Here is a 15,695-nt window from a genome sequence, read left to right as displayed (position 1 = left end):
GTATCTCGACTCCACATCATCAGATCTTTCCCAGATTTCACGTGTTTGATTAGACTCCAGGCCTGAAGACATCTGCAGGCCAATTTTGAATCATAGTCATAGCGCCACCTACTGGTAACAGGAAGTTAAAGTCTTGATACTTTGGCTTGTTTCTCTCAGTAGGTAAATCAAATCAATATCAAATTTGTTCCACACAAATACAAGAAGTTCATAATGCCAGATCATGAAGTTTTTGATGTTTCGTCGAACGCCGTTGCCGTGGCGATGCAGTCTTCGCCGTTAACAACGAAGGTCATTTTGACAGGCTAAACATGCTCGAAACATAAGCAAACTTGGCAAGTAGATTACAAGGCCGAAATGTAGTTAGGGAATATGATTTTATTGGTTCAGAGTGGCAAATCGGCTCAATAGCGCCCCCTACAAAATTTCGACGAAGCAGCCCTCGCAGTACGTTTGACCTAGATGTATGAAATGTGGTAGGAACATGTATCGCATATGGACTTAAATAAAAGTATATTGGGGCCATGCTCTGAACCTGCATGCAGTGTCTGACGGTCACGGAACTGAATGACAGCATCAACCAGAGTCCTCGCGGCGTCCGACGGTCGCGGACGTTCTCGGCCGCGCAGGCCGGAGTCCCGCCGGCACCCCGACGTGCATGCACCCCGACATGCATATTGCGAGGGCCCGCTCATCGCTGCTCGCAGCTTTAATTCTTTCTTATCTCTCTCTCTCCCTGTCTATGTCTCTCTCTCATACAGTCATTCAGGTCTTAGAGACTTTTAGAGGACCCCCCCCCCCCCGCCCCCACACACACCCCATTTCAAAATAAAAGCCCCAAAGAGTGAATTCTAATTGAAATGCTTGTTATGAAGCCAGGCATTTAATAACCTCTGTTTATGTGTGTCAGACATTATGATTATGTCTCCTCTCCCCCACCCAGCACCACCCTTTCAAAATAAAAGCCCCATGGATTAACTGTATTTAAACAAGCTCAAAATTAGGCTTTTTTGTTTAAAAAATGAATGCTCTTACTAATACTGTGACAACTACTACTGCTGCTGCTAAGATAGTATTACTACTTCGACTATAACTTTTGCTGTTGCTACTATTACTGCTACTACTGCTACCATCAATATTATTACTACCACGACTGCTATTACTACCACTACTACTATTACTTATACGACAACTGCTACTACTACTACTGTTATTCATGCTACTAAAAGTAGTAATACTACTACAGCTATTAGTACGACTGCTACTAGTACTACTAATACTGCTACATCTTCTACTGCCATTACTATTACTACTACTACTACTACTGTGATATTAAATACTACGACCAATACTACAGCTGTTACTATGACTACTGATACTACGTCTTCTACTACTTCTTCTAATTACTAATACTTCTACTTCTAATAATACTTCTACTACAACTACAACTTCTACTACGACTACAAATATCACTACTACTAGTACTTATTCAAATGCTACTAATACTTCTACGAATAATACTTACACTAAAACTTATACTACTACAAATATCACCACTGATGAATTTTTTTAAGCCGCAGAAACTGTTGAAATATCAAAATGTTCAGCTCTTTCAGGAGAGGTGTGATATGACTTTTCATATTTGTAATCTTTAAACTCTTTGAATTATTAAGGTTTTTGCAATTTGTTTTTGAATTGGATATCTATTTTCGGCAATGTTTTTGCGATTAATTTCAGTTTTCAGCATTCCAACGCATTTTCAGCAGGAAATGCTTTTTCTAGTTTTTTAAGCTACAGAAACCGTTCAACTATCAAAATGTTCAGCTCCTTCAGCTCATCTCTGCTAATACTTTTTCTATTTCTAACCTTTAAACTTTTTGAATTATTAAGCTTTTAGCAACTTTATTTTTGAATGGGATCTCTATGGAGAATATTTTCAAATCCTCTTAAACTTCTTCAACTTTCAAATCCTTCAACTTCCTCATACTTTCAGCTACAGACACCATTTCAACTTTCAAATGTTGAGAAAACCCTTAACTATTGCCAACATGATTCAGCTTTTTGATATCTTTTTAACTTTTTGAACTGCAGCAATTTAACTTTTATGATTTTTCAGCCCTTTTCTGACTATCATTTTTGCTTCAAAAACATCTTCCACAGAACATGGTACCCCATTTCTAGATCGCCAATTACAGTATTTCTCAATTGCTAAAACACTAAAACCCATTGGCTGAACAAAGTTCTCAGTTGGCTGAACTCATTTAGCTAATTGTGCAGTCTGTTGTCAATACCTTAAACTGTTTCACATGGTAAAACACAATTTGCAGATCTCACTTAGACTTTTCAGCAAAACTCTAAACACATTCTCAGTCTCAAAACACATTCTGCACTCTAATGCACATGTCATCCATACTGGTAAACACAAGTGGCAACAATCAAATACAAATAGAGAACACATGTCATTGATTAAACACAATCACTCAAAATGGATTTCACTTGTATCAAATGATGTGACACAACCAATATAAGCCAGTTTAGAGAGCAAACAGGTGGTTGAAGGTGGGAAGGAGAAAGTCTGAGAATGGATAGAAGAAACAATGTGAGAGGACGAGGAAGAGGAGGGCAAGGAAGAGGAAGACAAAGAGTGGAAATATCTGATGAAATTTGAGCAACAGTCATAGACCATGTTATAGTCCACAGACTGACAATGAGGGAAGCAGGACTTAGAGTGCACCCCAATTTGAGCCGATTTTCTGTGTCCACCATAGTAAGGACAGAGAAGAGAACAGGTACAGTATGCTACTGTATTTTTGTAATTGCAAATTGACTGTACGACACTATATGCAGCTGTTTCAATAGACATTTGTAAAGTTCATCACTGTATGTATTGTACTGCATGAATATTTTCTGTAACTGCACATCTACTTTTTGTAGAACTGCAAGGCTGCCACATGCAGGTGGAAGGAGAGCTATATTCACTCAGGAGCAAGAGACCGTTATAGTGGGCATGGTCCTTCAAGATAATTGAATACGACTCAGAGAAATCCAGGAACGAGTGATACAAGACAACACACACTTCCAGGGAATCGACAGTGTACAATAAACAAATTGTATGGCCTTGAACATGGTGCTTTCTATTTGTTACAGTAACAGTACTGACTGCTCAATAGAGTTTGACTGGTTGCAGGTTCATATCAACAAAGAACAAGAATTACAGTATCACAGCGACAAAGGACACGTTTGTGAGATGCAGGGTACAGTACTGTACAAATAGGGGTACAAGGAGGAGGAAGAACAAAAGAAATTGCAAAGAGCAAAGCACAGTAGTCATTTCTGATAAATTTTGAGCGACTGTAATAGAACATGTTTTCGTTCATATGAAATTTGTTTTGAGATTAAAAATCTACTTCTCCCTGAGAACTATATGTTTTGAACAATGCGCTTTCTATTTATTGGTGTATTGTTTACTGAGTGCTTGACAGTGAATATTATTTTGATCACTTTGTTTGTGATTTGAGAGCAGTGTTTGATTTTGAGCATAGGTAAAACTGTTTTGAGGCGAAAGTTTCATTTTGCAAGAGGATTCAGAGGTTTTGTAAATAGTGCTTGAAGATGAGGTTTTGTGTTTACAGTTTTGAGAGAATGGGTGACCGTTTCAAGAAATGTGTCTTAGCAATTGAGAAAAACTGTAAGCCACATTTTTTACACGACAGACACAATTTTTACAGGATCTGTTCTTCAACTCATCCTTCCTCACACTTATTAATATCGGAGCAATAGGAGCTACGGTTATGGGAGTTTTGAGGATTTGTTTGAGAGGTGTTTCCCTGTTTTATCTCCATGAAATGGCTTCAGGCACACAGGTGTTCGCGATTGAGCCAATTAGTGATGTTGATAAACACACAGACTCACAGACACACGCGCACATACACTCCTCTCCCTCTATCTCTGTGTGTCGCTCATACAGTCATTCAGGTCTTAGGGATCTTTAGAGGTCTTTCCCCCCTCCTCCACCCCCCCCCCCCCTCCACACACACACGCACGCCATTTTTAAATAAAAGCCCCACAGAATGAATCCAACGCATTTTCAGCAGGAAATGCATTTTCTAGTTCAGTTTGACACACTACTGTATATGTGATATATAATCCCATACCTTAAATATCAGCCTGTTCTTAGATTTAAAAAATGGAACTGAGTGAACAATAGGGTCTTCTACTGTTCCTTCCTTCGCTAAAGGGGTTAGGACAAAGAGCAGAGCCTTAAGGGACAAACTGGTGGAGTCTCAGTACTGGTATTATATCTTGGAGATGAGCTTCTATGGTTCTCTTCTCTTAAGTGTTGCCTTTGATGTCAAGAGAAAGGTGAGTAGCAGTTGGGAGAGGCCAAAATTTCAACTTTCGTTAAATCTCCTGCCCTCCAGGGGTCTCATTTATAATGTACAGAACGGGTTCTGAAAGAGGTGTATGCCACTCCCCATGCAAAAGCTGTGATCTATAAAAACAAACTTGACAGGAGAATGTACGTATCTATACGGAAACTCTGACCCATGCGTGCAAACATTTTGGAGACACAGACGGTGAGGTGGTCAATTGAAGCCAGACTTTAGAAACTGTATGTAAGATTACATGTATAATGATTCCTCTCACACATTTAATTTCACTTCATATCTCGTTATTTTGCACGTATATATCCTCTTTGTCATTGTACTATTGAGCCATAACTATAAGCACATTTCAATTATAAAAGATATAAACCAACTCAAACCTCAAATAAAATGTTGCTTGACTACACATTTAGTTGATTTGGGATTTATGAAAAAAAATTGCTCACTGGCAGGCGTACTCAAGGTTTTATGAATCAGAATATCTTTTGCTGTACGTGCATTTCCTCCTTTGTACATTTGCAAACATTTAGTGTGGATCCTACGCACTGTTTTATACATGAGACCCCTGATGTTTAAATCTCCTGATTTTATTCTCATAACAGAAGTAATATCAAGTTTTGACACAGTATGTTCACATATATGCAATTCTTTTTTATATAAATTATCAGCATTGATGGCCTTTTTTATAAACAAATTGAAAGTGGTGTAAGGGGTTAAGCCTGATACAAACATTGCTATGCCACTATTTTTGTTTTGATGATTTTATTTTTTATTAGTTTTGCTGAGGTAGATTACATACGTAAGGTTAATTTTTATTTTTTTTACCTGGAATTTGTGAAGCTTATTTGAAGGAGATTAGCCTACGCTAGCTCTGGCAGTGTAGTTATTAGCTAGTTTATCTAATGCTGTGCTGTGTGCTTGCTGCTCAGTCAGTGTGTGTTGCAAAGATGCCACACTGGAGAAATAGAGTGTGTTAGGCTACTTTTTGCAAACAGTAAGATCTATAGTTAGCTCCATCGTTAGCTCTGTTATCGATAACTTCTATATTTTGACCACTCATTTGATCTTCCCCAACCCCATTTTCCAACATGGATTTGCAACACTAAATAGAGCCTAGTTGTAGAGCAGCGGTTCCCAAACGTTTTAGGCCGCGCACCCCCTTCTACATCCCGACCGGGTTCGCGCACCTCCCCCCCCCCCCCTTAAAAAAAAAAAGCAACAGAGGCTTTTAAGCCTCTATAGCCGCATAAGAATCGGACCAATGAGAGAACAGTTTGCTCGCGCGTGGCATTTGTTTACAAGATGTAGTCCGCTGTTAAATGTTGCCGTGTGAACACAAACCGAACAAAGGAGCAAGTGCAACATTGTATCATATTAATCCCTGAATCGGAACAAAGCAAACGAACTGAAGGTGTGAAAACGCCCTGAAACACTGCAACAAAGTTTCAATAAATTTCAGTTACACAAGGCGTCACTTTTAAAGAGCAATACGGATGTCGAGGACACACGCACAGACTCAGAGGCAGATTATCACATTTAATTTACAATTAATGACCGACTAATGTAGCCAGGATGTCTTCGGACAAAGCATCGATGCGGCGCGACACAGTGTTGTTGGACACCGGGATCATGTCCAACTTTTTTGCTTCTTTCCCCCCAATCATACATTCCACCATCTCTCTGGCAGCTGGCAAGCACACGTCTTCGGCGATTGTGTGCGGTAGCCCCTTTCTTGCTGTTCTGTAACCAGATATGAAGCCCGTAGTGCGTCATTTATGGACCCAACACATGAATGAGACTGCAGTTGTTTTGGCTGTTTTGTAACTCCTCCAATTTCGATTTAAACAATGTAAGGGGCTTTTGACTTGCACTGGCATGCTTGGTGTTCAGGTGGCAACGTAAATAAGAGGGTTTCAGACAGCTGTTAGCCAGAACCTCACTGCACACCACGCACTGTGGCTTTGGGGAATCTGCGTTGCCAATCCAAGTGAAGCCCAGACCCAGATCATTTTCATCATATTTCCAATTTTTTTTCCCAGTCTGATGCTCACCCTCGTTTCCTCTTTTTTCACCTTGACTCCGCGATGGGCCGATGTGCTCCCGATTTGTCTGTGCTATCCCTTCCTCCTTTTCGGTCTCCTCCGTCTCATCTTCCTCTGACTCGATTTCTTCTCCCGGTCTCTCCCCAACGGACCTCTCCCTTCCCCTCGCCTCCGATTCCTCTCTCTCTCTCTCTCTCTGTCCCTCTCCTCTTTTACGACTGATAGCTTCAGATGTCCCACCTGACAGTTTCCCCGATTTCAGCCAGTTTAGCATATTTTAATTAATGTTGCTGAATGAATGAAGTTCGCTGTTAGCTGACGTTAGCTGCACAAGCTAGGCTCGCTAGTGTGTACGACTGCCGGAAGGAGCTCAAGTGCATTTATTAAATTGTACATTTTTAATTTTAAATCTTACAAAGGGAATTTTTATAATTCATGTTTTTATTTTGTGAAAAATCCCACTTTTTAAATTAAAATTACATTTCTTTTTTAAATTTAATATTATTACACCATCAGACCGCCATTACACTTTTCCTCTCGCACACCCCCTAGAGGCAGCTCGCGCACCACACTTTGGGAATCCCTGTTGTAGAGGATAGCGGCGCACAACCAACAACACATTTTGGTTTTGGCTAAATTTTTAAAAAATTGAGGTAGATTAATTATGTTTTCATACAAGCAACACTTGAAGTTTGCTTCTAGGACCTACCAATACCCAATAATAATGGTTAACCCTATTTGTTACCAACACAAACTCATAGGTTTCCGCCCCTTTGGGGCTTGAACACTAAATATAAACCATTCTGGGTTCAAACCCTTTTTCACTCAACAGAAGGAAGCTGCTCAATTGACGAGATGAAAGTCGCAGGCAGCAGTGAGCTGTGAACTTTAATTCTGTCTAAAAAAGGACTGAAACCAATCACACACTTGTTTCATCAAAATGTATGCAGACTTTCAGTAATTGCACTCTAAACTAAACTTGGGCTATTCCCAACATAAACCTTGGGTAACTACAATTGTAACTTAAACTGAGGGGTAATAGAGGAGTTGTTTTGAAGAAATGGTTGCCTAGTTTCCTAAAAGGTACGCGATCTGAGTTATGACCAACCTAAACCAGTCACAACTAATCACAACTTAGGTTGTGTTCATGGGTAATAGTGAAAGTTTTTCTGAGTATTTACCTCCTTATTTACTAATGGTAAATACAGGTAATTATCCAATGGTATACTACTATGTGCCATGTATTTACTGAGTAATTAAGGGACTGTTTAAGGAAGCTTCACTGAAAAGTCTTCAAGTGAAAAACAGTCACCAAGTGATGACCCTGAACTACCTGACAGGTTGAATGCTTTTTTTGGTCTGGTTTGAGAAGCCCACTGGAAAAACATTTCCATTCCCAACCTCTCAGCCATTCATAATTGAAACAAATGCAGTGAAAAAGGTGTTTTGTGAGTTGGACAAAGACAAAGCATTAGACCCATATGATCTAACCCAGCCTTACTAAGCCACTACTCAGAACAACTGGCCTTAGTCTTCACGGATATCTACAACTCACCCAGTCCTGAACAACGTTAACATGAAAATGCTGTGCTTACAAAATTGTCCATGTCAATAATGGCTGGATTTCCATGGTCCTCTAAGGTTAACTTTAGTGCCACCATCAGGACAAAGTTCCAATCAGCACACAAGAAATGTGACCTTGCAACCTAATTGGTAGATTGGTATGCCACCCCAACTCCCCCCTCGTTACTATTTGTCTCGTACCACCCTCAGGACAAACTTTAAAGTGTAAGCCCCACTGGTAAGGCTCCAAGAAAAGAAAAAAAATAATGTAACATTTAATTCATATTTTAGCCTCAATATGTTGCTAGTGGGAGTCTAGTTTAGTACTCTGGTAAAGACTATATGTGTTCTGCACGTTAATTGACCAATTCAATTTTTTTCTTCCTATAGGACTTTAAGGAGCAAATCATCCACCACTTGGCCACACTGGTCCTCTTATCATTTTCCTGGTGTGTCAACTACATTCGAATAGGAACGCTGGTTATTATTGTCCATGATGCCTCTGACGTTTTACTGGAGGTGAGTCACAGCTACTCAAATTGTATCAGCCCTTTCTTCTGTTGATACTGAACAGCCCTGTAAATCCATGAAAACGAATGGCAAATAAACTGTGGAAAGGCAGGCGGCATGCTAGCTGGGATGCAGGCTGGAGGGTAGCCAGCCAGGGTGCAGGCTGGAGAGGCCAACAGGCCAGGGTGCAGGCTGGAACCTAGCGGGCTGGGGTGCAGGTTCGCAAGCAGGCGGTATGCTTAGCAGGCCCAAGATTGACAGTGACGCTGAAGGGATGGCAAAGTTCTCTGCCCATCCAGGTAGCAACTTCACTCGCCAAAGCTTTGAAGAGACTAGCTGGAGTAACCGTGACAAATGAGTCCCCTCATTGGATTCATAAAGTGAGGAAAGTCCGAAGTCATTTGGTGGACAGGTGGAGAATGGCAATTAAGCTTAATAGGGCAGGATGTAGCCCTATGTAACTCACCACGCCAGTGGTGTATAGTAACGAAGTAGAAATACTTCGTTACTGTACTTAAGTAGTTTTTTTGGGTATCTGTACTTTACTTTACTACTTATATTTCTGTTTACTTTTACTTTTACTTCACTACATTTTGCAAAGAAAACTGATACTTTTACTCCGATACATTTCCCCTGAAACCTTCGTTACTCGCTACAAAATCAAATCTATCTTTAGAAACAAAATGAATCATGAGAGCAGCGTCGGGGACTGTGGTGGAACACAGACTGCACGCAAGCAGGTTTGGTGAATCAGTGGTCCTAGCAGCAAGTTAAATCATTGGTTAATCATGTTAATGCACAATTGCAAACAAGTGCTCTCAAAGCCGCGGTATTTTGATTCCCAGTGATGCCCAGGATGCTACATGCTATAGCTAGCGAGCGACTACCTGAGTAGAATTCCACTCTACGATGACTGATTTCATGATGGAAGCCGAAATGGAAGCACCTGCTACTCCTGCAACAAACGACGGTGGTGACGAAGACCAACACCAGTGGATCGCTAGCGAGTTAGTGAGCTGAGGAAGTGTTGACAGTTGTGCAGCACTAGTTGGCTAACGTTAGCTGTAGCTAGCCACGACACCATAGGATTGATGGGAGCCGACAGAGCGCAGCGTTAGCATTCGGGAAATCCTTCGCAGCAGTGCGCAAGCTGTCTGTGACGCTGAACACACCTCTACCTGCCTCAGCGGTCTGTGAAAGACTATTTAGCATCGCAGGACTAGTCTTCAGCCCAAGAAGAGAGAGACTGAATTCTCGCAATTTTGAAAACCAACTTTTTTTGAAGATGAACAGGACATGTTTCAGTTTCAAGTAATGACTGGGTTGTTACTTTCGGTGCTGCTTTAGTATTGATCATGTTTTGATATTTGAGTCATGTTGTGGATGATCAGATGGAGTTATGATGGTAGCAGTCGCCCAATTGCAGATTCAGCTTGAGCAAAACCTTTGCCTATTGTGTTAAAATCAGGCCCATAGGAGTTTACAAGGCAGGTGTCCTTTCTCTAAACACTGACCTGATGCATCAAGTGGATATTTTTTGCTGAACATAATATCATGCATTTGCCCTCTACATCCTCTAGTCGGAATGAGCAGACTTATAAACGCACTGTTACAACTCCTTCATAGTGTCATATTGCTTTTCGGAGAATTATGATGATAAGTTCATAGTAGATGCAAAAGTATACTTATGTACAATATATTATGTTGAACATTGTTGCTCCTGGATGGATCACAGCCAACCCAATTATGTTCAACACAGCTCATGTCCTTGGTCATGGTGCCACAGCACTTAAAAGAATAAACTTCATCATTCTCAAAATTCTGACCCTTTGCTTTTTTATTAACAGCATTTACTTGTACTTTTACTTTCAATGAACAGGTTATGATGTTCATTTAATGTTCAGGTTATGATGTACATTTAATATCAGAAAATTACTTTTGATACTTAAGTACTTTTGTACTTAAGTACAATAAATATCAGATACTTTAAGACTTTTACTCAAGTAGTATTCTAAGAGGTGACTTTTTACTTTTACTGGAGTAGTTTTCCAGTAAGGTATCTTTACTTTTACTCAAGTATGGCTTTTGAGTACTTTATACACCACTGCACCACGCTAAATGCCATCCCCCACCCCAATCTCCAAATGCGTAACTTCTGCCTTTCTACATAAAGGACACACTATTTCCTGCATTGGTACTGGACATTGGCATTGTTGTTGGCAGATTCGTCCATCAAAGTAATTCCAATAGATACCTGACTAGTTACGATGATACCATGATACAGCAGAAAATAGACAGTGAATCAGTTAAAACTTGCTCTGTGTTTTGAAATATGGTTAATTGACATACAACGTATTTATCTTTCAGTCTGCAAAATTATTCAACTATGCCAAATGGGAGAAAACCTGCAAAAGTCTTTTTGTTCTGTTTGCCTTCGTGTTTATGGTAACACGACTGATCATCTTCCCATTCTGGTAAGCTCATAAATGAGGTGTATGTGTTTCAATGTGTGTGAGAGAGAATCTGAACACTATGTGTATGCATGAGAATGCTATATGACAGTAAGCTCTAAAGTTAATTTCAGGTTCTTTCCATATATTCTGTTGGATTAGGACATTTAAATATTATGGTGGGTAACACTTCATAATAACTACACACTATGACGTTACATATGAGTAAACACTTAATTCATCATTTATTATTTTATTATTTAATATTCATTGTTCCAACATTAATAATTCATTACTATGCAGTTCATAACAACAGTTATAAATGTTTTATTCTATTCTATTATATGTTTCACACTTTATAAATGATGGATTCCCCATTGGTAAATGAAGTATTATATATTGTCAGGATCCAGGATCCCTGTCTGACCCGTTGGGTGTTTCCCCTGATCTCCTCTCCTCATGTGTTCTGTCATTCCCCTGTTTGTTATTGTGTGCCATGTGCTCTGTGTTTGTCCTCTGCCTCCAGACACCTCCCATGGCCACACCCTTGATTGTGCACAGCTGAGGAGCCTGACACACCAGACTCAGGTCCCACTAATGATTCCCCTGTCTCTATATAAACTCTGGTCCTGCAGTCTGGGGTTGTCAGGTCGTACCGTCTTTCACCCGCTTCAACCCCGTGGCATCCTCGGCCCTATATATATATATATATATTACAAACCAATTATTAAGGAGTTGTAGATGATTAATAAGATCATTTATAAAGTGTTAGTAAATGATCAATAACTTATTTACATGTACATTATTCATGCATTTATATATATATATATAATGATTTAGACATGCACCAATGGTTAGGGTTATATGCTTTATGAACGTGTATTAATACTGCAATTCATGATTAATTCATGATTTATTAAGGTAGTTACTAGTCCTTAGTAAAGTATTTTGTGTGACCACATCTAAAGTGAGGACTATCTATGCCTTACAAAGCATTTATAAATTACATTGAAAGGCCAGCAGTGCCTCAAAACCCATAGTTTTTTAACAGAAAAGGCAAATAGACACAACACAAAGTGATCAAGAACATATCAATATTTATTGCAAGATGCAAACATATACTGTTGTATAATAATATACTGTTAAATACAAACCTCTCAGCCATTGTAAAAACAAACAAACAGACATTCTCCTTCAGGAGAACATGGCTGGATATAAAACATTTGTAAATATACGACTAGAGCTAACCAGGAGCTTTGCATATTAGTTTACATTTACTTATTTAATTATTCATTTTAATTTTTTATGTTAAACTTTACCAAGACTCTCTGGAAGAAGATACCTTGCACATTCCTTGCTCAATAAAAGATTAAATACATTTAAGATAGGTTAATATAATATACCAAGGGTATATGAGAGGTTCTGTTTTTTTACTGAAGAAGTGATTAGCATAAAACAAATGAAAAACATAAGACTATAGGTTTGAGGTTGGTTTCTGATATCCACTACCTCTCTTTGGGTCAATAGCTAGCCCATCCCACCTCCATCTGCTTACATACAAGTTCTACAGCATTTCATTTTTACCAAAATGCACAACATAATCTAATTACACAGGCCACAGGTCATGACTGGATATTAAAGATGTTGATGTTTCTATCCTGCTGTGTTTCAAGCTGATCCACTGTACCTGGGTCTACCCCCTTCACCACTACCCTGCCTTCTTTGGCTACTACTTCTTCAATGTGATGCTGGTGGTTCTGCTCTGTCTGCACATATTCTGGGCCTACCTCATTGTCTGCATGATCAGAAAATTCATGTTTGGCACTGTAAGTCTGTTGTCTATCAATATTTCCAAATATGTTTTGATCGGTACAAAACATTTGCTTGGCAATGCCATTCCACAATTTCCCATTGTGGTCTGATAAAGCCATCGAGAAATCACAAGACATCATTTTAATTAAGCTGTAAAGCAGAACATGACATAAACCCTCCCACACCTTACTGGATGAATTGTAAGTATACATTCTAACGCTAAACATAAGACATTTTGTTGATCCATCCATCCACCCTGTCGCACTGCGTTCTACTTTACCGCTGATGGACAACAGTCCAAGTTTGAGAGAGTCAGCACCATCAGCAGTTTGTTCACATATCTAAAGCAACGCATGTTTTCCTTTACTTTCCTTTACAATTACTGTACCTCTCATGTGACCTTCATGACTGCCTGGAGCCAAGGGGAAATAGTGTGAATGTATTGGCTCAACAAAGCATGTGTCTTTTTAACACAACAGACCCCTTACTTGTCAACAGTCAGTGTTGATATCTTTTAACCATAACCACTATTTTTCTTTAACCTTAACCAAGGAGTTTTTGTTCCTCAGCATAATTTAACTATAGTAGTGAACAATTACAGTCTAGAAGGAAAAATGCCAAAACAGATCATTTTGAGAGGTGGTAATGTCATGTTCCCAGATTTCAACCATTAACTTACAGAGTTCGTAACTGAGGGAAATAATGGAAAACTCCATACCTGAGTTGTAATAAGAATAATTATTCTTTAAATATGATTTATCATTTGAATATATGTTACCTTTACAATGAGAATTACAGTGGTTGTGTTTTATTTCTGATTCATGTTGAAAGTAATGTTGCTGTGACCAGTTGTTACAGTACATAACCTGCCAGCACTGATGACCACTTAGCAGACTTACCTCATTATGTCCACCTGTACACAGTTTGTCTCTGCTCTGTGTGCTGCTCTGATGGAAACAGTTTGCTTAACTAACGGGCAAATAACTGATATTCGACAATACCATTACTGTAACACACATACACTCTCAATGAAAACAGACTATGAGATTATTCAGACTAACAGTTGCTACACCGAATCAATTTTCAAATAAAGCAAATGAAAAGAGTCAACTGTTCAACTTTTTCAAATAGTTTCAACTGACATGAACCACAAACTCCTGCTCCTTGTTCTCTGCAGCACATATTCCAAATCTGCTTTCAGGTAGATGTCTGGTTCTATTTGTCTTTGGCTGCTGGCTCCACCAGCTGTTTGTTGTATTTGCTGAACATCCACTCCCTCTCCTTCCATTTTTTCTTCTTTACAACCCTTTCCCTTATTTTTTTTCTCTTTCTTTAAATCTACTGTATTTGTCTCTTTCTTACGTCACAGCTGACCAGAGATGAAAGAAGTGACAATGAAGAAGAAGAAGGAGAGAGCAGCCTTACAGAGGAGGAAAGTGAGGACCAGCATAAGCTTGGCAATGGATTGGCAGTTGATGAGAAGGAGAACAAGGAGAGCAAGAAGAACATGAACGGCGACTTTGGATGCTTGTCTCCACTGGAGAACATCAGCCAGTCAAAGACTGTATACTGACTTATGCTCAGTCAGAGCCAAAGATGTAAAAAATACACCCGGTCTCGCTCTCGAAGCGCCAAATACCACAGCTTGGTCATTGCATTCAACTGACTGCAATGTAAGCCCAACTGTATCATTGTCAAACTACATCAGAGCAACTGATGTAGTTTAAATAGTGAGAGAACCATGTAGGTTGTATGGGTCCAACAAACGCATGACTTTTACCCAGGAGACTACTGTTCATGTCCATTGACTTATTTTACTGTAGTTTAGTTACATAACTTCCAACTTTTACGAACAGCAGTTGCATATCAAGAGTAGTTCTTTTTCAAAACAAATATTTTAACCCACAACATGATCTTTTCCTAAACTTAACTAAGTAATTTAGTTGTGTAAGTAAACCTAAAAACGAAATAAACCTATGTGGAAAGTTTATATTGGAAAGAGATTTTATGCATGTACGGAGCAGAAACTGAAAAGCCATCTCTAACACGTCTCTAACATGTCCAAAACTGATGCTAGAGGCGAACCTAGAGTGTCATGGTTTGAATCTATGGACCACTGACCAAGCAGTGGTATTTCATCAGTTGAGAGTAAGAATGTGTTGGAGAAATAGAACTGAAAAGTAGGACATCCTGTGATTTCTTCAGATACTGGCGCACAACCTAGCCCAAATAAGCCTTCCTGTTCTCACAGTGCTTTAAACTGCTCACACGTACAGCGAGAGAAACTTTGAGATGTTCTTGGCTCTTTTTATTTCCCTTCCCACAATGTTATCCATGGCAGCGCTTCACTGCCCTGCAAATCAAGAGAGATAAGCAGACCAAACAAGCAAACAAAACACAAACATGTATGTATTTAATACTACACTGTCAAACAGTGGCCTTCCGTGAAAAATCATATCTTGCTATTTAGAGAGGGAAACATTGAAACAAGATTTAAGATTTAAGATCAACACCTATCAACTTCTATTGTACATGCACACATTTGTATGATGTATTGGAATTATTCCCATAGATAACCTGACAAACATAAACAAAATGTGATGTGATGTGATGAAACATCACATTAGATTTTCTTGACAACATTGACAAACTACATATTTTATTGTTTTGGAGGACTGGTTGAATGACTCACACAGACATCACAGATCTTTAACAATACGGTTTTACAGCACAAACTGCATGACGGTGTACTGTACAGTCATTAGAGGATATACCTTTTCCAAATATACAAAAGACAAAAATATTTGAGGAAGTTTACTATTGCCACATGAAGTACTGTGTTTGATACTTCTCTCCACTTAACTGGAGAAAACAAGCACAGAAAACTGGTTGTAGGCTTTTACACATTATGGAAATACTGGGTGGGGTTATGG

The 15,695-nt window shown here is 39.2% G+C and overlaps 1 protein-coding gene across 1 annotated transcript in view; it reads left to right on the top strand.

Annotated features, from left to right (window-relative positions):
- The window catches only part of cers3a (ceramide synthase 3a), a gene marked incomplete at both ends in the record, with an annotated part of 57,418 nt that extends 43,083 nt beyond the window's left edge, over positions 1-14,335 (top strand). The window contains 5 exons of the mRNA XM_079285849.1: positions 4,238-4,362; positions 8,381-8,509; positions 10,868-10,975; positions 12,624-12,776; positions 14,132-14,335. Coding sequence (XP_079141975.1) covers positions 4,238-4,362; positions 8,381-8,509; positions 10,868-10,975; positions 12,624-12,776; positions 14,132-14,335 — 719 coding nt within the window. The remainder of the gene's footprint in view (positions 1-4,237; positions 4,363-8,380; positions 8,510-10,867; positions 10,976-12,623; positions 12,777-14,131) is intronic.
- Positions 14,336-15,695: the final 1,360 nt, after the last annotated feature.

Source organism: Melanostigma gelatinosum (assembly GCF_949748355.1).
Source record: "Melanostigma gelatinosum genome assembly, chromosome: 2".
NCBI classification, from domain to species: domain Eukaryota; kingdom Metazoa; phylum Chordata; class Actinopteri; order Perciformes; family Zoarcidae; genus Melanostigma; species Melanostigma gelatinosum.
Note: the sequence above shows the minus strand (reverse complement) of the source record. Positions and strands in the feature narration are given on the sequence as shown.